The following is a 27,303-nucleotide window of genomic DNA, read 5'->3' as shown; positions in this document are numbered from 1 at the left end:
CTGGAGAGGGGATATTTAAGCTCCTTTAAATCTGTAGTGAAGACACCCCAGGCAGGGGTGGAGGAAGGTGTGGGTGGTGGGTGAGGGCCGCCCTGGGTGTCACCACTGAGGGGGGTGACAAAATGGCGGGCGGCACTCACTGTGGGGCCTGCAACGTGCCCGAGCCACACGTCTCTTCTGGGAGTGACGTGGTAACTTGGGCGGCGCAGGCTCCATGCTGCCCAAATGGTCCGCCCACTGCCTCCCTCCCAGCTGTAGGGTGGCTGAGTGGGAGGAGGCAGGCAGATTCTGGAGGCCCTGCGGTGTGCCCTGCCCCTATGGGAGGCTCGCCCAGCCCCTGGGTGCGCCGCCCCAGGAGCCCAAGCAGCTTCCTCCACCCCAGGGAATACAGCTGCCAGTAAACAACTAACCTGTTAGCCCAGAAGTCGCAATAACTGTCAGCATTTTCATTCTCTCCCGTTGCTGGACGTGTGATTATTACATCACATGTCTGTGTTTACATTCCGTGCTTAGAAAGTGAGGGAAATGGAAGCCAGTTCTATCTCTTCTGTTGGATTGTACTTTTGTACTTTTTCTCTCTCTCTTGGAGAAGATGTGAGAGGACACCATGGTTGCTTTGTCTTGTAAAGGTAAAGGGACCCCTGACCATTAGGTCCAGTTGTGACCGACTCTGGGGTTGCGGCGCTCATCTCGCTTCATTGGCCGAGGGAGCCGGCGTACAGCTTCTGGGTCATGTGGCGAGCATGACTAAGCCACTTTTGGCGAACCAGAGCAGCGCAGAGAAAAGCACTTTGACGTGCTTTTGAACTGCTAGGGTGGCAGGAGCAGGGACCGAGCAATGGGAGCTCACCCAGTCACAGGGATTCGAACCGCCAACCTTCTGATCAGCAAGTCCTAGGCTCTGTGGTTTAACCCACAGTGCCACCCGCCCCCCTGCTTTGTCCTGTATATATTGCTTAATAAATTACTTAGACATCACACCTCATAGCCTGAGCTTCCAGCTTTACTCTGCTGTTTAAGTGTGCATATATCTTCGGATTTGTGTTGCTGCTGCGCACCGGGACTGCAGAGTTATGAGCGTCCCGGGTTGCGCTCCAGAGGAAGATGTCCAAAGAAGTCTGTCTCAGTGAGGGCGCTGTGAGATGCCCCCCATGTGTTCCAACAATGGTTATGGGCCCAGAGATGTAGAGATGGCCGTGTGCTTATCGGAGGACTGTCTCATTGATTGATGAGGTACATAGCTCTGAGTTCAGCGAGTGCTAATTGCTGGGAGTTGCGGCAAGATTTATTGCTCCTTTGGAATTTCCTGGCTACTTGTGGTAGTTTGGAAGGCTGGTGAATTAAACTTACATTGGAGGGATTTCCCCCCTTTGTTTTATTATTCAATTTTTTTAAAAAAAATTATTATTATTATTATTATTATTATTATTATTATTATTATTATTATTATTACCTGCAGCATACTATGGTCAAAAGTGACTCTCTTTTGATGGTTGATGGTAATGGTTGATGATATTACGCACTATTAATATCACCAACCATTTAAAATGTTCTGGGCATTGCACAGCATATGAAATTATTAGGACTTTACTATGGAAGCCCAGGATTTCTGTCCCTGTATCTGTAAATTTGTCTCTAAAGCAAAGCAGTCCTTCTGTGCTTTATACCCCAGTCATCTCTGTTTTTCAGCACACTGACACCATGTGCCTGTGATTCTTGAGGCGGCTTCCCAGTGCTGTGTTTTCTCTGTCATAATGGATCTTATGGCGACCATCAGATTTATAAATGTATGGAGGGAGCTCATCTGGGCTTCCTGTTCTGGCAAATTACTGCCCTTGGCGAGTAATGAATATATATTACCGACAGAAGTACAAATAAAATTAGAGCTCAGTTTGTTTGTGAATTAAATCCTCACAATTCCGGATGGGAATTTGTTTTGTTAAATCTAAAACCTTTCTATACCAGATTCTTTTCAAAAAAATAAATAAATCCTGCACTTGCACCAGTATTGACTGATCTGTTTTCAAATGCCATTACAGCCATTGGGGTGGGGTTTTTTTTTTCTATATTAGAAGTTTATAGCAAAACAAATGCACAGCTGTCAAGACATCTTGCAAAGAAGCACTGGAGTTTCAGGGATGTTGCATCTTCCAAGTACCACTGTAGGGCTGTTGCTATTCAGAATACTCTGTGGAGTGTGGTTGCTCAAATGATATAGAAACTCACTGGATAATGCCTGTTGAAAGGTTCATACATGCTTCCACAAATGTGTAAGGGCAGTGCCAGATTTATGTATAAGCTAAACAAGCGATAACTTAGGGCTCCACTCTCTTGGGGCCCCAAAAAACTTAAAGGAAAAAAACCTGGATGTACATTTCCAAAATATAAGATAAAAAACAAACAAAATAAAACCTACATACAGCAATAGTGGTTTGTGTTGTGTAGGCTCCTATGATATAAGCAATGGGCCCCACCTGCTAGCCCGCTCCCTAAAATATCACCGGTTTGCTCATTTCTATAGATAGGGTGCCTACATTCTGTATGAACTTTGCATTCTGCATGGACTTTACAACAATTACTTTGATAAAATACATATTTTGTTATGTGCAAATGGCTTTAGATACATTAGGCCCATAAATTACCATATAGCATATATTCAACACACAAAAAAAGTGACAATTTGCTGTAGACAAAGGATGGCTGGACATATAAAGGGTCCCATTACCTTCAGTAGCTTAAAGGTAAAGGGACCCCTGGCAGTTAAGTCCAGTCGTGGATGACTCTGGGGTTGCGGCGCTCATCTCACTTTACTGGCCGAGGGAGCTGGCGTTTGTCCGCAGACAGCTTCCGGGTCATGTGGCCAGCATGATTAAGCTGCTTCTGTGAACCAGAGCAGTGCACTGAAATGCCATTTACTTTCCTGCTGGAGCGGTACCTATTTATCTACTTGCACTTTGATGTGCTTTTGAACTGCTAGGTTGGCAGGAGCTGGGACTGAACAACGGGAGCTCACCCCGTCGTGAAGATTCGAACTGCCAACCTAAATGCAAGTTAGGTAGGTTTCACTTTAAATGCAAACTGAATTGAATTCCTTCCCTACCTCTACTTATGACTCTACCACTGATGACTGTAGTAGTTCTTACAACATCTGCACCAGGTCATGAACATAATGCAATTGCTCAGTCTGCAAAGAGAGGGTTCACATGGAAATAGAATTTGCAATGGAGTTGCAATTTCTTGGTTTCAACCAATGTGAAATCTTCACATTAGTGTTGTACTTAATGTCAAGACCAGGCATAGGCAAACTCGGCCCTCCAGATGTTTTGGGACTACAACTCCCATCATCCCTAACTAATAGGACCAGTGGTCAGGGTGATGGGAATTGTAGTCCCAAACCATCTGGAGGGCTGAGTCAAGATTAATGGAAGTTTGGATTTCCCAGAGTAGATGTTTACTTCCTTTCTTCCATTCCACTGACCAACACTGCTAGCTTGGTGCAGTCATTGTGGACAAAAGCTTTGCCCTGACTCTTAACAAGGAAACATTCTGTCAAGGCAAAGAAGAAGCTGAATCATAGTTATACAGTTCACAGTAGATCAGGCTTCCTCAACCTCAGCCCTCCAGATGTTTTGAGACTACAGTTCCCATCATCCCTAACCACTGGCCCTGCTAGCTGGAGATCATGGGAGTTGTAGGCCAAAAACATCTGGAGGGCCGAGGTTGAGGAAGCCTGCAGTAGATTATGTATATTAGTTGTATACAGTTCAGCTACTGCACTACTGCTTACTCAAAGCTTGGTTGCAAAAGTTTCGAAAGGTTCCACAGAAAAATTCTTTTCTTTTTCTTTTTTACTTAATAATTTAATTATTTTTAAGATCCTCAAGCAAATGAAGTCCCCAAACATCAAACACATTTGATTGAACTAAGGAAGGATGGAATTGTATTTTGCAATTTACCTTGAAAAAAGTGTGATTACACTTTCAGCTATGAAAAGGTTTCTAATTGAAATGTTGTTGTCATATATTTCTCCCCCCCAAAAAAAAATTAAATTGCACACAAGGGCATGTCCTTGTACCAAAAAAGCAATTTAACTGGTTTCTTTGAAGTATGACACGCTTTATCATCCCAAATACCAAAAATACACTAAGCATAGCAGTTATCCTTAACAATGTTCCGAAGTACTGAAGTATAGCAGTACATATTGATCTTAATATAATGCTATATGGAAAAGCTATTTTCATACCCAGGCTATTCTTCATTAACCCATACCCACAATTTTGGCCTTTAATTGCCCAATTCTTTGCTAAATTGAGACAATTTTATGATGTCCATACATTTCAATTCTAATAGATCTTCGTGCTTCCTTCAAAAGATCTATTAGAATTCAAATGTATGGACATAAAAATGTTTATATACATTAAAATTTGATGCTATGAGTTTCTGGAAAATCTACCAACATGTTTTTTTTTAAATAATGTTATCTTTTCACAACCATTACTTATCTAAAGTAGATTTCTTTAGGAAAACATAAAACTAAAATGACTTCCATGTGAAATATATAGTTGCTTTAGAAACAAAGTAACTTGCAAACAAACAGTGAAGAAACAACAAATTTGCCAGTAGATTCTATTTGTATGTATTATTTTAAATCATGGTCAGTGGAGAAGGATTAAAATCTCTAAATTTCTCCCTGCAGGAAAGCAGTGGGGGAGATCAAAATATGAGCATTGCATGTGTGAATTTGCCTTCTGGATCAAATCATGAATGTACAAAACTCAGAAAAGTAACTGAACTGTAGCCAAGATCTAAATAATTATGAAACTCATTCCAACATCCCAAGGTGTACCCCCACACACAATGAACGGCAACCTCCAAGGTCACCTGATAAGATTCTGAAGGAGTATGTCCTATGGCACAGGGATGAGTTGTTCAAAGTAAAATGAACAAGAATTTACAAAGGATGTATTCAAACCCCTCGTGCTCAGATCCTGAGCCACATATGCAGAGTCCAATGGATGACTTGCTTTGTCAAATGATATAAAAATTACTCCAGAGACACTCCTCTCCCCCCCAAAAAAAGAGTAAAGGACCCCTGGACAGTTAAGTCCAGTTGAATTCTCCCCACAACAGGTGTCCTAAAGTCAGTGCTGGATTTACATATAAGCTAAACAAGCTATAGTTTAGGGCCCTACTCTTTTGGGGGGCCTCCCAAAAAATAAAGGAAAAAAAACCCTGGATGTACATTTCCAAAACATAAGATAAAAAACAAATAAAATAAAACCTACATACAGCAACAGTGGTTTGTGTTGTGTAGGCTCCTGTGATGTAAATAATGGGCCCTGCCTGCTAGCCTGCTCCCTAAAATATCACTTCTTCTTAATTGTATTTCCGTTCAACAATTACTTTGAGAAAATACGTATTTTGTTATGTGCAAGTGGCTTTAGATACATATTAGGTCCATAAATTACCATATAGCATATATTCAACACATTTGGTGTAAACCACAGAGCCTAGGGCTTGCCAATCGGAAGGTCAACGGTTCGAATCCCCGTGACGGGGTGAGCTCCCGTTGCTCTCTCCCTGATCCTGCCAATGTAGCAGTTCGAAAGCACGACAAAGTGCAAGTAGATAAATAGGTATCGCTCCGGCGGGAAGGTAAACGGCGTTTCCGTGCACTGCTCTGGTTTCGCCAGAAGCGGCTTAATCATGCTGGCCACATGACCCGGAAGCTGTACACCAGCTCCCTTGGCCAATAAAGCGAGATGAGCGACCCAACCCCAGAGTTGTTCGCGACTGGACTTAACTGTCAGGGGTCCTTTACCTTTACTTTTTAAATATGTATACACCGTCCAGATGCATGCTCCTTTGCCCTTCTAGATCAGTTCTGAGAGTATGCGAAACTAGAGCCTAGACACATTCAAAAGTAGTTCCATATTTCTAAGAAAGTGTATGCTGAACTGTAGGGCTTATCTTCTGCTATTTCTGATGGTTAAAGGAGCAATTCTAACTATGGAAAATCAGCTTAATGACCCTGTCTTAATTTAAGTCAGCCTAAGGTAAGCCAGGAGGGACGTGGGTGGCGCTGTGGGTTAAACCACAGAGCCTAGGACTTGCTGATCAGAAGGTCAGCAGTTCGAATCCCCACGATGGGGTGAGCTCCCGTTATTCTGTCCCTGCTCCTGCCAACCTAGCAGTTCAAAAGCACGTCAAAGTGCAAGTAGATAAATAGGTACCACTCCAGCGGGAAGGTAAACGGCGTTTCCGTGCACTGCTCTGGTTCGCCAGAAGCGGCTTAGTCATGCTGGCCACATGACCCGGAAGCTGTACGCCGGCTCCCTTGGCCAATAAAGCGAGATGAGCGCCGCAACCCCAGAGTCGTTCGTGACTGGACCTAATGGTCAGGGGTCCCTTTACCTTTAAGGTAAGCCAGATCCAAACCCCATTCGGGAGCAAGGCTACTGCCAACTGAGAGAGCCCAACCCCGTTTTGAGGGGAGCCTTAAAATACAGTGGTACCTCGGGTTACATACGCTTCAGATTACAGACTCCGCTAACCCAGAAATACCGGTAGTACCTCGGGTTAAAAACTTTGCTTCAGGATGAGAACAGAAATCATGCTCCGGCAGTGCGGTGGCAGCAGGAGGCTCCATTAGCTAAAGTGGTACCTCAGGTTAAGAACAGTTTCAGATTAAGAATGGACCTCCGGAACGAATTAAGTACTTAACCCGAGGTACCACTGTAATAGCCTTAAACAAGCCGTAAATTAAGAGTGTGACTTACAGCACCGCTTTTTTTGCTGGCATAAGTTCTGCTGGGCTGCTAGGCCACATGATTGAGATGAACAGAGTTAGGGTCCCTATGGAGTCTCTTCTCTGCCTGTCCCTGTCCCCAACATGCTTTCCTAGGGACTTGACACCAGCCTTGATCCAGTCAGCTTTGGGTCGGCTGGCTGAGCACCGTCTGAGCCAAGACGAGCATTTTGCACCAGTGTATCTCCAGCTAAGCTAGGGTTGGGGACATATAAACCACTGCAGCCTCAGCTGACTGAGCCAGAGATCTTCTGCAGCCTAACTCACTGGTGGATCTTGGGTTAAGGTTGCACCCTAAATCCCCAATCAGACTAGGACGCAGGAGACCAGGGTTCAAATCCTCAGTCAGCCATGAATCTCCCTGAATGACCTTGGGCCAGTTGCCCTCTCTCAGCCTAGCTTATGACACACAGTTGCTGTGAGGATGAAATGTAACCCACTGAACTATTTGGAGGACATAAATGTGGGATATGGAAGTGAGAGCTGGACCATAAAGAAGGCTGATCGCTGAAGAATGGATACTTTTGAATTATGGTGCTGGAGGAGACTCTTGAGAGTCCCATGGACTGCAAGAAGATCAAACTTCTCCATTCTGAAGGAAATCAGTCCTGGGTGCTCACTGGAAGGGCAGAACTTGAAGCTGAGGCTCCAAGACTTTGGCCACTTCATGAGAAGAGAAGACTCCCTGGAAAAGATCCTAATGTTGCGAAAGATGGAGGGCACAAGGAGAAGGGGATGACAGAGGACGAGATGGCTGGACAGTGTTCCCGAAGCTACCAGCATGAGTTTGACCAAACTGTGGGAGGCAGTGGAAGACAGGAGTGCCTGGCGTGCTCTGGTCCATGGGGTCACGAAAAGTCGGACACGACTAAACAGCAACAAATGTGGGATATAATTGTAACACTAAAGTAAACAAACTGACTTCAAAAGGAATTTTGAATTAATTTTTGAATTTTGATTTAATTTCTTCAAGAAAAATTGCACTGCTGTTTGTCTTTTTATGGCACCATGACTTACTTGTGGAATCCTGAGGGCTATAATTCAGGTTATGGGAAACCAGTGTTGAGAGAAATGGAGAGGGAAGAGGCATGTTTGTCTCTAGTATTAATTTGCCCACATCGTTATGAAATACACTGAACGGATGGCATTTAACAAATATTAATATTGCATGAGAATGATGTTGGTTGGATAAGCGTGATTTACACTTCTAACAGCCAGAGTAATACCAATAACTGAATGCAGTCAAGTAAATGAGATTACTGAAATGAATTATTTAACAAATCCTGGCTGGAAACAATCACCAAGGGTACTTTATATTTTTTGACAGCGAGGCAATTTGTGCTGGAGTGAGAGTGTACAGCTTATACAGTGGTACCTCAGGTTAATTCGTTCCGGAGGTCCGTACTTAACCTGAAACTGTTCTTAACCTGAAGCACCACTTTAGCTAATGGGGCCTCCTGCTGCTGCCACGCCGCCGGAGCACAATTCCTGTTCTCATCCTGAAGCAAAGTTCTTAACCTGAAGCACTATTTCTGGCTTAGTGGAGTGTGTAACCTGAAGCGTATGTAACCTGAGGTACCACTGTATACAAAAATACTTGTCTGTTTCTATTTTAAAAAAAATACACAGAAAGAACTTCACATACTAGAGGTGTCTTGGGAGATTTAAGAAAGAGAATGGGGATCATTCTTCCTGGAAGGAAGGGAAACTGAGGCTGCAGTGCTTTTTGCATTTATTTGGGAGTGAGTTCCATTTAACATTGCTTTGAGGGTTTTTTTCTACAACCAAGCAGTATATAACTTTTATCCAGGGCAGATTTGAGGGTAAACCATATACAGCACGGGTCTGCCCTTGTGGCTCATTGGAAGTTGAAACTGCTCTACATGTACTATTACGTTTTCGTCTTTATGAGGATATACGTTTGACTTTTATTACACCTGTTTTGCAAAAGTCCAGGAAAGAATCGGAACTCCATAGTTTAAAACTACTGCTAGAGGATAAGAATCCCAAGACTACATTAAATGTAGCCAAATTCTGTGTGTCTGCAATCAATCGCAGGAAGCAAGTGGTATCCCATAATGACCAAACCCCCAAATGTTAACTACAGGGAGCACGCTAATAATTAATTTTAATTTTAATATTTAAATCCTTGTTATACTCATATTGTCCTTTGTATTTCTGATATTTTTATGATCTGTGATATTGTGTGTGTTGACGCTGGTCTGTGACCGTATTAATAAATTCATTCATTCAACTTTTATCAAACAAACAAAAAAACAAACAAACAAATAAATAAATACAGAGCCACCTACATCTGAGTACACGTGGTTAGGCTCTCCTGCAATCCTAAACCTACTTGACAAGTAGCAAGTTCCTTTGAACTCAGCAGGGTTTATTTGCAAGTAAATATAATGTAAATCAGGCTACACAGCTCCTATGCGGCATTCACAGAATGGTCATCTTTCCCTTACTTCAGTTATGATCCTAATAAGCTTTACTTGGAAGCAAACATTTCTGAAATGAGCCTCCTTTCCAAGATTACTAGGATCATGCGGGGCCAGGTACTAGTATAGGGCAAGTCAATGATTGCTGAGATGAAGAACGATTTAATGATCTGCAGTGGGGCTAGACCTGGGCAATCAGCTCTCCTTAAGGTTTCCTCTTTTCTTAAAATACTTGCCAAGTCTGGTTGAACTTAGTGGGACTTACACCTGAGTAAACGTATTTCGACTCGGGAGCCACGGTGTTTTAATTTTATCAGCATTCTATAGACGCTCAACGAATGCCAGATCGGCACATAAACATTAGTACCATTTCATCACAGTGGCAAAGATTTGCTCACTGCCAGCTCTTTCCTTTATTGCAACAGGGCTGAGGAAACCTCCATCCACCCCACAAAGAACAAATCTGCATCTGTTTCCAGGGAGATATTCATTCTTTTGGAAAGGCCTCGAGGAAAACACCTATCCACCATCATCATTTATATTCGAGGGGTGTGTGTGTGTGTGTACTAGGTATTATTAAGCTCAGCTGGGGGTTTGGCAAAGAGCTTAGAAGAGATAGACTGCAATCCTGCCCAAATGATAGCAGGGGTCCTTTATAAGTCCCGGAACCAATCCCAGCTGGGTTACCTTTCTAGGATGCTCATAATACAACGCTACATTTCTCCCATGGTGGCTGAACATTTGTTTAGCATCTCTCTCTCTCTCTCTCTCTCTCTCTCTCTCTCTCTGTGTGTGTGTGTGTGTAGAGCCGTAGCTATTGGGGGGAGGGGGTAGCCAGTTTTTTTTTGCCCTGTGTGAAGCCTCCAGAGGGAAACCATTGATGCTCCCAACCTATGTGTACGCAAATGTGCATGGAGTGTGTGTGTGCCAAGCTGGGTGAAATAATGCCTTGTTTCGCCCCTGTTGTGTCTGTCTGTCTGTCTATCTATCTATTATCTATCTATCTATCTATCTATATCTATCTATCTATCTATCTATCTATCTATCTATCTATCTATCTATCATCTATCTATCTATCTATCTATCTATCTATCTATCTATCTATCTATCTAATCTTCTTTGTTCCTATATATACACGTCTCTCTGTGTGTATTCACATATACATCTTCAATGTTAAGCAAGTGGAACTATTTCTTGTCATTTTCTTTTTTTCTGCTTACAACCCCACCTTAAGGAAGACTACTGCACACGGCTGGAAGGTGGCAGACTTGACCCAGAGCAGCCGCCAAGGATTCCCTCCAAAGGGAAGGGCTGCCTTTCCCCCCCGAATGATGAAAGAGGTTTCCACGCGCCCCCGCGACACTCCAGCTTCCTTCGCCCGCCCGCCCGCCTGTCTCCCTCCCTCCTTCCTTCCCCCTCTTCTTCCCTTGCCCGCCAACACTCACCCAGCACCACGGCGAGGATGGTGGCCAGGAGGAGCCAGTTGTTCTTCAGGAAGCGCCTGCAGTTGAAGCCCCTTTTCCGGACGAGCTCCTGCGCCATGGTGGCTCGTGGTGATGGTGGTGGGAGAAAAGACGCACGGGAAGGAGATGGAGGCCAGAGGGATGCGCGCCGCGAGAGACGAGAGACACGCGCGCAAGAGACGGAGGCAGAGAGAGGAGCCGGCGGGTCTTTCCCTCAACGGCAGAACGGCTCTCGCTCGCTCGCGTTCGGCCGGCTGCTGGTTTCGCTGGAACGCGCGCGCGCGTATGGATAGAGAGAGGACGGGGACCGTGCGCCTTCGTCACGCTGCGGGGTCTTTCGCGTCTCCTCCTCCTCCTCTCGCCGCCGCTGGTGCTGGTGCTGCTACTGGCGGAGTCTGCCTGGCTCTGCGGCTCCAAGATAGCCAGGCGGAGAGGAGGAGGAGAGGTGTGGGGGTGGCGGTGCCTCTGCCTCTGCGCGTGTGTGGCTGGAGAGCAGGGCGCGCTCTGTCTCTGTCAGGCGCATCCAAAACACTTGGCACAAGACGCTGCGCGCACGGCGCCCTCTCTCTCTCTCTCTCTCTCTCTGAGTCACTTTGCATAACCACACGGCCCGGGGGGGGGCACCTTGGGGCGCCCTCCCCCAGCGAGCGGCGCTTGCGCTTCCTCCACGTGCCCACAGGTGCCAGCTCCCTGCGCTCCCCGGGGTGCCCGAGCAGCACCCACAAAAATGCTCCATGAAAGGTCGCCGGGTACAGGGTGGCGGGGCCAAGCAGGCCCTCCTGCCCACAGGGCTGTGGCTCAAGAGCCGGGCGCTCGGGGGTGGGGTGGGTTGTGGGGGCTTCGGCGCCCTTTCCTGAGGCGCTCGGACGACCCGCGTGGGGCGCGGAAAGGCGCGGCTGCTGCTCTGCGCTAAGCGCGCTTCGAAGATATAGATGTGGATATACAGTAAAAAAAAAACAAATAACTCATTTCACACCTATTAACAGCGGCGAGAGCAACTGTGGCAAGATTCTGAAGGACATTTATATTTAGGCAAATTGTTGTTGTTGTTTAGTCATTTAGTCGTGTCCGACTCTTTGTGACCCCATGGACCAGAGCACGCCAGGCACTCTTGTCTTCCACTGCCTCCCGCAGTTTGGTCAAACTCATGTTAGTAGCTTCGAGAACACTGTCCAACCACCTCGTCCTCTGTCGTCCCCTTCTCCTTGTACCCTCAATCTTTCCCAACATCAGGGTCTTTTCTAGGGAGTCTTCTCTTCTCATGAGGTGGCCAAAGTCTTGGAGCCTCAGCTTCAGGATTTGTCCTTCCAGTGAGCACTCAAATTACTGGTATTCAAAAAGTCTGGCCCTTCCAGAATTGCTCTTCTAGATAATGTTTCCAGCAAGTTGAAAGTAGCTAGGGGGCATACTGCAAGAGACTGATTTTTCGCAAAGTGGCATGATTTTATGTTATTTACAAATGATGAAGCCCTGGCCATATGGTCCCTCTTGTTTATTCCAACTTCTGGATTTTGTGAAAGTGTACAACTGCTAACTTATTTTCAAAGCTAAGGAGGGTCTGGTGTGGTTTAAAATTGGATGGGGACTGGTGTTGATAACTCTACATTGTGGATGACTCTTGGGTCCCTTTCACCTCTACAGTTCAATGATTCTGAGTCTATGTTTAGGCAGACCTATGTTCTTTATATTTCTGCTGAATTACTAGTAATTTTGGAGCAAGGGAAACGACGGTGTTAACTTTGCATTCCTTCCTTCATTTTTTATTCTTTTTTCATTTTGCAAGACTATAAGAATTCCTAAGATTAAGGAAGTGCCCACTTGCATGGAAAATATTGTTTGTCTTCTCCTGCTGGATTTTGTGTGATATTTGTTTTGTTTCTTTTTGTTACTTTTGTTTGTATGCAAAAATTCGCTCTCTTGTTATGATTTACAAATTTCAATTTTAAAAAGGCGAATGAGCCAAGCACTTGCAGCAGTGTACAAAATGCTTACCTGCTTTGTATCACATCCCCCTCAACGCAGAAACAAGGAAGAAAACAGAAAAACAATTGAAGAAATATAACAGCATACACCTTTCCAACTTGTGAAGCAAACAATTTGGCGGTGAACAAAGACGCAGATGGATAAACATTATGTTTGTGTAATTACAGACTATTTATTTCATTTCCTTTCTAATCAGCCTTTCAATCGGCACCAGGTCCACAAGTTGTCATATCAATTCCATCAGGCATGGTATCTCCCAAAGCACCCTGGGAACTGTAGTTTGTTATGGGTGCTGAGAATTGTTAGAAGACCCTCTATTGTCCACACAGACCTATGGTTCCCAGAGTTCCCAGGGAGGACTGATTGATTCTTAAAACATGCTGGAAATTCTAGTCTTTGTTTTAAGTGATATGATACTACAGTATTCTGAATGTATATTGCAGGTGGGACTGAGAAAGGAAATCTTAGAAAGAGAGTGTGTTGCAGAGGGTAGTGGGCTGGGTTCAAGTTAATGTTTAGCTGTGAAGTCACTTCTCAGTAGTTTTTAGGCTGTTATGATGATAAAATAGGATAACCTCATGGACACTACCTTGGTCTCTTTGGAAGGAGTAATAACTTAAATTAATAACTTAGTTATATTAGAAATGGGCAAAACACAAGAAATAAAAACAATGCAATGCAAAATATAAACATTTTGGGTTAGTTATCAGCTCTTGTGGTTTAATTTGAATGATGTTAACCTGATTTTTTAAAAAATATTATTAAAGGTTGACAGATATTGGCTCCCATCCTGGATGAAGATTCAGTTTGGTAGTTTTTGTACGGGTAACCAAACACAAATCTGTAATAAAAATGTCTCAATAAAATGAAAAAGAATTAAAGGTACCCTAGGCTGATGGATCACTCCCAGAACTGCTGAAGTTATTTAAAAGATGAACACAATAATGGAAAATGATGGTAAGAGAGTCTATTTTGGAAAGGTTTGCAACTATCTATATCATGTCCGCAATGAACCTACTTGGTCAGCAAACAAAAAGCAATATTTTATTATTTGGTGTTTCCCCCCCTTTAAATCCCTTTTTGATCTTTGTACTTATTCTCCAAGAGTTCACTTCCAATGCAACATTTTCCTCAAGCACAGGCCCTGAGGAATTAATCCCCAAAAGAATACACATAAAAAAACCCATTACATTGGAATTACCACTGTCAGGGGGGGGGGGGAATCTCTGAGCCGCAGGGAGAATAATATTGTGCTCTCAAGATTATCGAAATGATAAGATCACTTGATAACCAGAGATGTAGTGCTTGACCTGTGACCTTTCTCTCTATCTCTCCCCCCCCCCCAGCCTTGGCATGCCAACTGAGCTATACCACGGCTAATGTGACTGAGTGAAGGAACTCTGGTTTTTCTGAAGGGCAGCCCAAGATACATAATCCAGTTTGGGTGCCCATGTACACACTGCAGTCCTGGGTGTAGAGTACTGCCTAACCAAGAGCTAGGCAGTCCTAGGTCGGTCTGTGTGTGCCCTTCCCTCTTGTCTTGCAGGAGTGTCTTGGAATCCTGGCCTTGTTCTGTTCTGCTACTGTCATTTAGATGCTGTTATAGGCACTCAGGAAATCAGCCCTGAGTGCTCACTGGAAGGACGGATCCTGAAGCTGAGGCTCCAAGACTTTGGCCACCACATGAGAAGAGAAGACTCCCTGGAAAAGACCCTGATATTGGGAAAGATGGAGGGCACAAGGAGAAGGGGACGACAGAGGACGAGGTGGTTGGACAGTGTTCTCCAAGCTACCAACATGAGTTTGACCAGTGGAAGACAGGAGTGCCTGGCGTGCTCTGGTCCATGGAGTCACGAAGAGTCGGACATGACTAAACGACTAAACAACAACATAGGCACTCAGCTCCATGCTGTTGAGTTGACCCTTGGCTCTGCAGGCTGGTTTGAGGGTTTGTCCAAAGCCCTGATGTTGTCACAACCTCTATCCCGCCTGTTGTCTTGCAACTTCTTGTTCACATCTCAACCCTCAAAACTGTACCCTGCCCATCTGGCTGGATTGCCCCAGCCCCTCTGGGCAGCATCCCAAAAATATAAACACATGATAAAACATCAAACTTTAGAAACTTTGCTGTACCTTTGCCTTCAGATGTCATCTAAAAGTCAGATAGTTGTTTATTTCCTTGACATCTGACAGAAGGGCATTCCACAGGGTGGGTGCCTCTGTGGAGAAGGCCCACTGCCTGGTTCCTTGTAACTTCACTTCTCGCAGTGAAGTAACCGCCAGAAGACCCTCGAAGCTAAGTTTACCAGATTTTTTTCAATGTATCCAGGGACACTTTTTTAAATAAATAAATAAATTATTTTTATTCATTTTGCAATACAAAAATATAAAAACACATAACACGATTTTTCACAAACACATTTTTTGGACTTCCCTCAGCTCTTCTGCAAATCCTCCGTTTTAGTCTTTCTTCCGCATTTCTTAATCTAATATTGCCTTTTATTAAAAACCTCCTCCCTCTTATTCCCTTTTTCACAATATTTCTAATATTATTTTCACAGAGCCTCTTGCAAACCTATAAACGTTAATTGTTCATCGCAAATACTTTTCAAATAGTCTACAAATTTACTCCAGTCTTCAGTGAATCTGTGGTCTTGTAGGCCTCGGATCCTTCTTGTTAATTTATCAAGTTCTGCATATTTCATTAACTTCATTCTCCATTCTTTCATCACTTTTCAACTTCAATGGATTTTGTATGGGGACTGATTTGTAAATCAGGGGACTGTCCCTGGGAAACAGGGACATCTGGTAACCTTACTTGAAGCTGGATCTCAGTGTCCGGGCTGGACAACGGGGGTAGAGGCACTGCTTCAGGTATACAGGGCCGAGATCTAATTTTTATGAGGGTATAATGTAATAATAAAAAACCACATGTCATTGGTATATACTAGAAGTGCCACGCAGTGACACGTATGACAAATTAATTTATCTCAAATATTTTCAGATGTATTTTCAGACATAGCATAGCTGTTGAAACTTTTTTTGCACCGACTTGGCCAGTGACACACCTAGGGTTGCCATATTTTGAATAGCAAAACAGAGGACACATTGGTCGACTTCTACTTTTAACTATGGATCGCTAGGACGACTCTCATTTTACATACCCAGGAATAAGAGGATGTGTCCCAGAAAAAGAGGACCTATGGCAACAGTAGACAATGTTCTTTACTTTCACTCCTCCTTGCTTTCTAGGTGACCTTTGAGCAGATCCAGAATCTACCCTGGTTGGTTGTAACCATGAATAAATTCTTGTGTAGATTGTTCCTCAGGTAAGCTTGATGCAGGGGTGAGCTTTGGTAATATGGCGCCCTGAGAGAGGACAAAATTTGGCACCCTCCTCTAAATGTTTCTTAATGCCACATAATTCATTTTTGTACTGTTGCTTTTTTATGGATCTTCTCAATAGACTCACTGAAACATCACATTCAGGCTCTTTCTGCGGTAAAGAGGGGCGCTTCAGGTGCCCACCGAATCTCCTTGTTCACGGGCTTCCGCACCCGTGATTTTAGGGGTCCCCCGCTTGCCGTAGCAGGTCAGACCCGAACTCGCAGAGCCGTCCTCCTCCGGAGCTCGGAAAGAGGACCGCCATTAGCGCTGGCGCCGACCGGAAGTCCGCTCAAGGGAGTGATAATTAATGGCTTACTAACTGGTAGTTCAGAGTTCAGTGTTCAGAGTTCGTGAGTTCAGAGTTCTGTGTCAGTGTAGGAGTTGTGAGTCGTGTCAGAGAGAGCTAGCTAAAGATCCGTGTTCTGTTCCTGTAAATAGTCCACTGTATATAATAAACACCTAACTACAAGTTCCTGGTTCCTGCTTCGTCTATCCTGTCTGCAGCCAAGTTGCCAATTGCTTCCGTGGATTCTGCGTGTACTCTGCTAGGTCTGGCTAAGGTCCTGCAACTAGCTGGAAAGTTGCGAAACACCAAATAGGTTTTACCAATATGGCTGCAGTGCCCTAAATCTGGCGTTGCTTGATATCTGATGGGTTCCCACACTTCATCTAGGATAAGTTTGAACTTGTTGTCCAGGAGGCCTCTGGTGCCATTGTTTTTGTATTATAGAATCTAAGATAAGATATGAAAAATCTGATAGGACTGCAGGAATTATCCAATAGTAAAGATTGCAAAACATAACATTTTAATTACAAAAGTGCAACAGAGGATTAGTAAAACAAACTTTTCTTTGTAGCGGAAGGTAAACAGGGAAAGGTCTGATTCTGGTCATTCTTAATAGAATCATAGAATTGTAGAGCTGGAAGGAACCCTGAGGAATATCTACTTCAGCTCCCTGCAATGGAAAGAAGCACAGCTGTCCCTTACGGGGGTTGAACCTGCAGCCTTGGAATTATAAATTGTCATGCCCTGGCAGCAGAATTTCCAGAACCCATATCTGAAAAATTAAAAAAATCTACCTGGAACAATCAATAATACATTGCATGCAGAAGGTCCCACTTTAAGCCTGTGGCATCTCCTGGTTGGATTGAGAAAGAGTCCCTTCTGAGACAGCTGCTTCCATTCCGTATAGACAGTAATGAGCTAGAGAAACTGATGGTCTGACTTGGTATAAGAAAACTACCAATGTTCCTAAGGGTCTCTAGCTGTATAATAATTGAAAGAATTTCCAATGGTAATAATTTTGCAGACATTTTAAATTTCTTAGTTCAATGTGACATGGCCAAGACTTGCTGGGTGCAAACATTTAAGGGGAAATGTATTACAAGGTAACCACAAAGTACACCTTGGGTTTTGGAAATGTGATATTTCTAAGCAGTGGGTAAGTGAAAACAGGCCTGCTATGCGTTGTTCTCCGAGTTCTTGTCCTGGGAACATCTTGAAGATGCTCTGAACTGGAAGTGAACACTATGTGCTGGCTGGAAACTGCTAGGAATAAGACTGTGCTTAGCAATGAGCAATGAGCAGATGAAATAAATGAGGCAGATACAATAATGTTGATTTCATTTTCTCTCAGGTTCTCATTTCCCACATCTTAAGTTCAGTTTGGCATTTTGCCACATCTGTTTACTTTTTAGAAGCTAATCAAAATTAATCAGCATTTTAATGCACATTTCTCCTATTATATACAATTTGTATGCAATTTGCCCAATACATGTCTATGCTGGTTCCCCTAATAGCTGCATTGTTATGCACACATTCCTAAAACATGCATTTCTGAACCCCCCCTTTTGGAGAATTGCATTGTACATATTGTTTTTGGAAACTGGTAGGTTTTTTTTAAAAAAAAATTTTTATTGGGTTTTCACATTTTGTATAGACAACAACAAAACACAAAAACAAACACAGAAAACAACAAACATATATAATTTCCGAAAATCTTATTTTCTAACCCTGGTCCCTGACTTCCCCCCACCCCCTCCCTTGCATCCCTATTCCCAAATTTATGTCAGCAAATTGGCATTTCTCCTCTTATCCATCTTAATATTAGTCCTTTTATAGAGAAAGGCAAAAATAAATTTTTTCTAAGTTGGACCCCAGTTCCCTTCCATCGATTTCCCATTTTGTCTTGAATAATAATCTTATTAACTAAACCCCATGGTCTTGAGTGTTGTTAAAATTAGATCCTTCCCTCCCTCCCATCCCCGATTTGCGTCCCTTCCCGAAACATGTCCAAAATAACAGTTCTTAGCCTGGGTTCCTCACGTCCGAGGCTCTCAAGTCTCTTTCAGTCCCTCTCCGCCGGTCTTGTTGGTAATCCTTTATGTCGGTCATCAAATTTCGAAAGAATTCTTTCACAATCAGTCCATAGTCTCTTCCCATATTTGAAAACAGCTGCTGAAGAATTTCCACAAGGCATGAATCTTGAAGGTAATCAAAGTCAGAGTCTATGTGGAGGCCCCAATTATATTTCTTTATTTTAAATTCCTGGATTTCATAAACTCCCAGGGCCTCCACTTTCGTCTTCTGCATCTTTCGTAGATTTGTAGTAGATTTAATCCAATAGTCTCCTTGCTTATATTCCGCAGGCATCAGCTTCTGGTTAGTGTTTTCCAACTTCACTTTTTCTCTTTCTTGTTTTGTCTTCTCCTCTTCTTTAGTTATCATTTCGGGTTCAGCTGTGGATTCTTTCTCATTCAGGTCCTCATTACATTCAGCAGAACTGCTTGTTTCAGAAGTCAAGGTCATCAATTGTTTGCTCATAGCCGAAGTCTGCTCTTGTAAGATTCCCACCAAATAAAACATCCTTTCGATTTCCCCCAGTATCTTTCCATCCACAGCCATTGTAATTCCACAGAATTCCCCCTAGAGGGAATCTGGTTACTTAGTGTTCTTTTCTCCAACAATCCTCTATCTTATTGTTGTTTCTTTGTTTCCAACAATTTTAGTTCAATTGTAACTCCTTTTAATCCAGAGGAATCTTAAGTAGTAATTTTTCCACTGTAAACTGTCTGTTTGACAGCTTTGACAGCTGTCAAACTCTGCACCTCTTACACAAGCTCCAAAACAGGACGCTCCCGGGCCCGGGAGGGAGGGTTGTTTACAGCAAAACAGAAAACTTCCAACACTCCACTCTCCTGCTCAAAATTACTTTTCCAAATCTTGGAAGTTACTGTCTTTTTAAACTCACCCTTTACAGGGTAGGCACTCCAGCTTAGTTCTTATATCGTTGCTCTAGATCGTCTGCAAGGGGGGGGGTGCGGACTTCCTTTTAGCACACCCCCCGATCGTCTCAAATTCAGAAGGAAAAATTCTTAAAGTCCAATTCCAGTTTACTCACGGGTTCTTCTTTTCAGTCCGAATTTCAAGGAAGGAAGTCAGCGCTCTCCAGTCATGGCTCGCGGCTTCACTCAGCGGAGGTAGCGATCGACTCTCAGCGCCACGCCACCCCCTGTATCCTCTCCGTAGCCTTTAAAAAGGCTCTTCGTGAATCAGGGGGGGCGCTTTAGGCGCCCACCGAGTCTTCAGTCCGCAGGCTTCCGCGCCTGCGGTTTTTAAGGGTCCCCGTGTCGCCGGCACGGCAAAGACCCATCCTCCGCTGAGCCGATTCCCTCCGGAGCTCGGAGGGAATCCGCCATTTTCAGATCGCGCCAACCCCGGAAGTCCTGGAAACTGGTAGGTTTGCATTACAATGTGTTCTGAACCAAATTTCTCCCTCATCCCTAACTGTGAGTTTCTTTCTATTCCTGATTGCTTTCTGCTTTCAGTGCATGCCTTGCATGCCAGTCCCTATTCAGTCAGATGTAGAGCTCACGCAGACCCTCCAAGTGTAGCTATTTTCCAGGGAGATCCCTGATTTAGAGAAGCCATCCCGGTTTCTGACTTGATCCTGGAATGTCCCACTTTTCCTTGTTGTTGTTTAGTCGTTTAGTCGTGTCTGAATCTTCGTGACCCCATGGACCAGAGCACACCAGGCACTCCTGTCTTCCACTGCCTCCCGCAGTTTGGTCAAACTCATGCTGGTAGCTTCAAGAACACTGCCCAACCATCCCATCCTCTGTTGTCCCCTTCTCCTTGTGCCCTCCATCTTTCCCAACAGCAGGGTCTTTTCCAGGGAGTCTTCACTTCTCATGAGGTGGCCAAAGTATTGGAGCCTCAGCTTCAGGATCTGTCCTTCTAGTGAGCACTCAGGGCTGATTTTCTTCAGAATGGATAGATTTGATCTTCTTGCAGTCCATGGGACTCTCAAGAGTCTCCTCCAGCACCATAATTCAAAAGCATCAATTTCTTCGGCGATCAGCCTCTTACTTCCATACTTTTCCTTAGGATGTCCCTATTTTCATTGGAGAAACGTTGGAGGGTATGGAGTTATCCAACCCCCCCCCCAGCCCTTTGAAGGCAATCCTGTATAGGGAAGTTGTTGTTTTATATAAATGTTTAATGTTATATATATGTTGGAAGCTGCCCAGAGTGGGTGGGGCAACCAAGTAAGATGTGTGGGGTATGACTAATAACACAATCATTATGTAGTGGGACACCCCTATTTTAATCAAATAAATGTTGGAGGGTATGTATCACATGTAAAGACAGCAGAGCACCATAGGTCTTGAACTCAAGACCATTCCACCATGTGTAAAATGGCCTCTGATGCTGGATTGCAGAACCTTAACCAACTCTCCATCCATTCTGCCTATATTCAGCTATAACCAACCAATCAGAGCTAGCCTTATCACAAGGCCACCTAAGACAAATGCCTAAAGCAGCACCATATGGGAGACAGTATGTGGAATTGCCGCTGCCTTTCTGCTGCTTGCCAGCTACTTAATCCCCAATCCATCTGCTTCAGCATCTGAGAACAGCAAGAGAGTTTAGCAGAAGGAAACGTAGAGTGGCAATGGTAAACAGATGAACTCAGATGATGCATTGTCTTATCAAGCAGGATAGGAAGAAGGTTCTACATGGTTGTTGTGAAAATCTGAGTTCTTCAGAAAGACCAATAATCAGATACCAAGGGTATCTGAGAGGCTACATGCCAATAATTCAGAGTGTGAAGGTAAACTGGCGCTCATTGTAGGTGTAACCAGCAGCCTCCAATCTGTCTTGAAGTAATTGGAACAAGACACACTTTCTTAACTTGTTCTACGAATATAATTACAATGACAGTTGACCTTGCTGTAAGATCCACCTGGACGGGTATTCTCAGATTCTTGTAAATACTTGCAAAGATCATGGCAGTATTTCATACATTCACATCAACGTTGATGTATGAGCTTTAGGAACAAGAACATTTGGTTTTAATCTCATGGAACCGTTTCCATAAATGTGAGTTAAACCTTCATTGTTTAGTGAGGAGGGAATACATTCAGTAGATTGTATGAAGTTGTATACCTGTATACCTGAAGAAGCGTCTCCAACCCCATCATCCAGCCCAGACACTGAGGTCCAGCTCCCAGGGTCATCTGGTGGTTCCCTCATTGCGAGAAGTGAGGTTACAGGGAACCAGGCAAAGGGCCTTCTCAGTAGTCGCACCTGCTCTATGGAACACTCCTCCCATCTGATATCAATGAAATAAACAATTATCTGCCTTTTAGAGGACATCTGAAAGGAGCCCTGTACAGGGAATGTTTGATGTTTTAATTTGCTGGAAGCTGCCCATAGTGGCTGTGGCAACCTAGTTAGATGGGTGGCATACAAAATAATAATAATAATAATAATAATAATAATAATAATAATAATAATAATAATAATGGCAAGTTGGCAAGAGTTTCTCTTTACTTCTTTTAAATTATGCTATGTGTATTAACATATCATAATTGGACACTAATTGTCTATTGCCTTTCTGCACTTCTGTACTATTATAAATAAAAAAATAATAAAATAATATTGTGGGTCCTACATGTAGTTATGTGAATATTTATACAATTAATGATTCCTGTAGGCAATGGGCTCTTAGCTTCTCTTTGCAGGTAGTACTGTGATGAAGAACTTTGTTCATTCCTAAGGTTTAAGAAGGGCTGTATAATTGAAGCACAATAATAAAGGCTGTATAATTGAAGCGTTAAACTTTTCCTGTAAAAGATAAAGCAATAAATGGAATTTGAAAAGATAACATTTCCTGGAATCACCAGGAAACTGACAATGATTTTGATGGACATTTGCACCTTGAGCAAATTTCAGAAAACATTCCCCCATGCACTCAAGATGCTCAGGAGAAAATGGGGAAATACTGGATTGTGAAACAAGTCCCAGACCTAGAAAATTACAGTCACTGGGCCAGATGAATCATAAGAACCCAGTTAGGGGAAACAGTGAAATTCTGTTACACACCAGAGATTTGGCTACAGAGGTGGAGGAAGGGGGTGTCACCACTGAGGGGGGTGACAAAATGCTGGGCGGAACTCACCACAAGGCCTGCAGCACGCCCGAGCCACACGTCTCTTCTGGGAGAGACACGGTGGCTTGGGCACGCGCAGGCTCCGTGCTGCCCAGGTGGTCTGTCCACTGCCTCCCCCCAGCTGTAGGGTGTCTGAGTGCGAGGAGGCAGGCAGACTCCGGAGGCCCCATGGTATGCCCTGCCCCTATGGGCGGCTTGCCTTGCCATCACCCTGCCCCTATGGGAAGTTCGCCCCGCCCCTGGGTGCGCCATCCTAGGTCCCCAATCAGCTTCCTCCACCACTGTTTGGCTAGACATGAAACCTCAAGTGGCAGGCAAAAGTATAGTTGCACACCACCCCAATCTCTGAGCGCTGCGAGATTTCAGGGGTTCCTGGCTCTTACCCCGGGGTTCATGTTTCCTTCAGAATGAGGTAGAGCAGAGACTGTGGTGTATCAGTTCAAAGGATCTCAGCGGCACTTTTGCATTTGCCTACCTGCTCATGTAAGTACAACTGAAGTGAAAGAGATTCAATGCTGGACTTGATGTGTCAAAAGATTTGTTGTTGTTGTTTCATTGTCTTAGTCGTTTTCGACTCTCCATGACACCGTGAACCAGAGCATGCCTTGGAAACTCTCACTTTCTTCTCAAAGCTTCTCCTTTTTATGTCCATGGAGTTTCCTTGGCAAAATACTGGAGTGGTTTGCCAGTTCCTTCTCCAGGTGGATCACATTTGGTTTAAACTCTTGGCTATGACCTGTCCGTCTTGGCTGACCCTGCATGGCATAGCTCACGGCTTCTTGGGATTATTCAAGCCCCTTCGCCATGACAAGGCAGTGATCCATGAAGGGGGTCAAAAGATTAGGACAGCACAAAGTCAGTACTAGGGATAGGCTAGCTCAGCACACGTGATACCAAGGTGTGGTGTTAACTCAGATACGGTACCTTGTTTCCTCCATCCCAATATGTTTTCGGTGCAGATCTTGTAGGCCAGTTACTGGCAATGTTATTTAGGAAATGTGAGTAATGAACCTTCAGAGACACTTCTTATTGCTTTGTGATGCCACTCAGAAACACCCACAGAACACTCATCACCTCTGCCTGTGATGTTTCATCTGTTGGCATCATTGCAATCGACTCTGGTTTTTCTGGTAGTTGCTTAACTAGGTGTGTTTCTTATCCATCCTGTTATGTACTCCCACTTGCTGAGATTGCTTCACACCCATGTTTCTTCAGAGTTCTTTGCAAGTCACACTGAAAGCTTGGTCTGGTTGTGGAATTTCCACACTGAAGGCCAGCACTGTCTCCTTGTCCAGATCTAACCTCATCTGTGGCATGGCACCTGCTATCTCTAGGCCTGGCTTGGACTTCAGACGCTACAAACGTTGACCAACCTATAATATGGCAAAGGAATCCACAGTTTTCCAAAACGTATGGATTTGCCATCCTCTGGTTAACGGCTCAGCTCTCCAGGTATGATGACTGTTAAAATGATTTCCCCTCTGCCCTGACTAAGCCTGAGGCCATTGTCACATGCTGATCCCTACATCAGTTTTAGCACGTCCTGTGACAAAAAGAGGAACATGAGGAACCTGCAGTGTATTGAATATACATTTGTTTTAATATACATTTTGATTTCCCTTCTGTTTTCTATTGTACCTTAATATCTGAAATAACACACCCCACAGACATTCTTAGAAGTAAAAAATGGCTGAGGGGGAGCTTGGTTGTATGAAGACCCTCTACGTGCGCCTATTTTCCAGGACAGTCCCAGATTTATAGGAGCTGTCCCGGTTTCTGATCTGATCCCAGAATGTCTTCGTTTTCCTTAGGACATCCCTATTTTCATCAGAGAAATGTTGGAGGGTATAGAGTTATGGGACCCCCAAGCCAAGGAGATAAGTAACTACGTAAGTACATTTCCGAGCACAATTCAAAGTGTTGGTGTTGACCTTTAAAGCCCTAAACTGCCTCAGCCCAGTATATCTGAAGGAGTGTCTCCACCCACATCGTTCTGCCCATACGCTGAGGTCCAGCGCCAAGGGCCTTCTGGCGGTTCCCTCACTGTGAGAAGCAAAGCTACAGGGAACCAGGCAGAGGGCCTACTCGGTAGTGGTGACCGCCCTATGGAATGCCCTCCCATCAGATGTCAAAGAGATAAACAACTACCTAACATTTAGAAGACATCTGAAGGCAGTCCTGTTCAGGGAAGTTTCTAATGTGTGACATTTTAATGTATTTTTAATCTTTGTTGGAAGCCTCCCAGAGTGGCTGGGGAAACCCAGCCAGATGGGCGGGGTACAAATAATAAATTATGATGATTATTATTACTTGGTTTATAGTGTTGCCCCACAGCAGAAGAAGCCAGCGTGGTGTTGTGGTTAGAGTGTTGGACTAGGATCTGGGAGATCTGCGTTCAAATTGACACTCAGTCATGAAGTTCATAATGAACTGCATTTGCCATTTCAATGCCTATTCCCTCAGTTTGGAGTGGTGATTTCAGAGCTCTTCACTATTCCTTTTTGTTTCAACCACCCTAAGAAAACATGCTGTCCTCAGCAAACTCAGGTCATTTATGAACATGTGAAAAACCACCAGCCCCAATGCAGATGAGCACAGCCTTTGGCAGAAGGAAATGGTTGCACCAACTGGCTGAAAATTCATGGTATGCCTTGCATGGTATTAATTGTGAAAAGCTGAAAGTCCAGGTAACAACTGCTGAGTAATAGTGGAGTGAAAAAGAATGCAAATTCAGGATATGTGGTTATGGAGGGTGTGGAGAGGAAAGAAAGGAAGAACAAAATACAGTGACGTCATGTTCATTTGGAGCAGGGCCGTGTTTCCTTACAATATATACCGAACTACCTTTTAATTCATTGCACAGATTTTTCCTGGTGCATATCCAGAAGGACACATTTCTTAAATGCCTCTCTCGCAACTGCCAGAAGCCAAAGCATTTTGGAAAGGAGTGCTCCAGCGGTCATGCAATTAGCTTCAGACAATACCTGCCAAATAGGACTTTGGACAACAGAGGCAGAATGTGCCCGAGAAGATTATGATTCATAGGTAGAGAATGTCAAGACACAACTTGGAAGCGGCGCTTCATCTGAACCATGTAATACCCCCTTCTCAGTCTTGTGCAATGTAATTTTGTACATTTGACAAGGATTACCTCTGCAATGAAGTTAACTTCACAGAGCTAGCCAAGTAAGATTAGAAAGAAAGAAAACTTCCGCCTTGAGGAATCTACAGAGACGTTGAAAGACTAAGCTGTGTTCATATCTCTTGAGAAAAGGTTAGGAGGAACCTCAAGACTGGTTTCTTACGTGGATTTTTTTTATTTTTGGTAACAAGATATAGTAGACAAAGCTCAAGTTATTATATAATGTTTGTGTTTAAAAGTGGGAGTGTCTTAGAACTCTTATATCTATTTTTATAGATGGTTGTACTGGACATGTCTTGGGAAATCTATTATCAAATCTCCCCACAATTTATTCTTTACTTAAAAGCAGTTGCAGTGTGTTTGTGTGTGAATGCCCTCATTGGAAAATGCTGGTTTTCAAGTAAGATTATAGCTCTGGATTGTGTTTGGCATTAAGTGTTTGTCTAAACTCAAGACCAGCCCCTGCTGTTGGTGGATTGCCCTGAATATGTCTGGAAGTATAATTTCTGAACTCTTCAGAGAAAATATGTTAAATTGTGAAGCAAGATGATTGCTCCAAAATGTCCAGACTTTTGTAGATCTCCCAGAAACACCTGTGATTACAGTATTCTCTTGTAATAGGTCATACAATATAATAGGTTAGAAGAAAATTGCCTTATGTTTAGTCTTCATTTCTATGCAAACACACACACACACACACACACACACACAGCGAGAGCGAGAGAGAGCGAGAGAGCGAGAGAGAGAGAGAGAGAGAGAGGGCCAGATTTAGGTTTGATGAGGGCCTAAGCTACTGAAGGTAATGGGGCCCTTTATATGTCCAGCTGTCCTTTGTCAACAACAAATTGTCCCTGTTTTTTGTGTTGAATATATGCTATATGGTATTTTATGAACCTAATAGGTATCTAAAGCCATTTGCACATAACAAAATATGTATTTTATCTTATATTTTGGAAATGCACATCCAGAGTGGGGCCCTAAGCTATAGCTTGTTTATTTATACGTAAATCTGGCACTGTATACACTAAATCTCCTCTTGACCACCTGTAAGCAAATTAATAATGAACAGGTTTGCGTTCGTAACATTTTGCTGTAAATAGCATATGCTTTTTAAAAATGACATTTCTGTGACCTATATCCTGAGGAAGTAGTACTATGTATATAATATTTAGCACTTAATTAGGATCCAGTCAGGAACAGATGAATTTACAAATCCTCTTAGAGAAAACCATTAAAAAAGCTGGCCATACAGATGGGATTCCTTGCAAACAAGATTTGGTATAACAAGATTATTTACTCATGACTCCTGGCTCTGGTTATATAATCCTCAGGGAAGAAAAAAACAGTTGTTTGATGAAGCATATATAATGTACGTAAAGCAAAAGAGAAGCAGTTTTGACTCTATATAGCCTTGAAACCTTTAAACTAGAGCACAGTAAAAACCAGCAATTTATTCTTCTGGATATTTACTATCCATAAATAAGTTTGATATGCAAGTTTTAAGAAAGGATTGGAATGAAGCATTGGAAGTTTCAGTGTTCTCTAGACAGTGGAAAAGTGTCTAAGCTTCAGTATCAAACATGTTGACGGATCTTAAACTAAGACTTATACAACAGGAAAT

The 27,303-nt window shown here is 43.5% G+C and overlaps 1 protein-coding gene and 2 long non-coding RNA genes across 4 annotated transcripts in view; 2 read left to right on the top strand and 1 right to left on the bottom strand.

Annotated features, from left to right (window-relative positions):
• SLC1A1 (solute carrier family 1 member 1) overlaps positions 1 to 11,189 on the bottom strand; it is a 41,729-nt gene extending 30,540 nt beyond the window's left edge. Inside the window, exon 1 of one of the 2 annotated variants that reach the window (XM_082204951.1) lies at positions 10,698 to 11,189. In XM_082204951.1, coding sequence (XP_082061077.1) covers positions 10,698 to 10,794 — 97 coding nt within the window. In that variant the 5' untranslated portion in view covers positions 10,795 to 11,189. Of the gene's footprint in view, positions 1 to 410; positions 454 to 10,697 lie in introns of those variants that run through there. The other variant, XM_082204952.1, reaches the window with a different exon arrangement.
• On the top strand, positions 508 to 2,008 carry LOC309522156. The gene is made up of 2 exons (XR_014214924.1): positions 508 to 629; positions 1,690 to 2,008. It is a non-coding gene; the product is annotated as an uncharacterized lncRNA (long non-coding RNA).
• A 12,603-nt stretch (positions 11,190 to 23,792) lies between the features above and the next one.
• LOC309522188 lies at positions 23,793 to 26,370 on the top strand. The gene is made up of 3 exons (XR_014214960.1): positions 23,793 to 23,992; positions 24,283 to 24,429; positions 25,404 to 26,370. It is a non-coding gene; the product is annotated as an uncharacterized lncRNA (long non-coding RNA).
• The last annotated feature ends 933 nt before the right edge of the window (positions 26,371 to 27,303 follow it).

The sequence above is a fragment of the Podarcis vaucheri genome (genome assembly GCF_965113315.1).
Source record: "Podarcis vaucheri genome assembly, chromosome: 17".
NCBI lineage: Eukaryota > Metazoa > Chordata > Lepidosauria > Squamata > Lacertidae > Podarcis > Podarcis vaucheri.
This window is presented reverse-complemented; position numbering and strand designations above follow the sequence as displayed.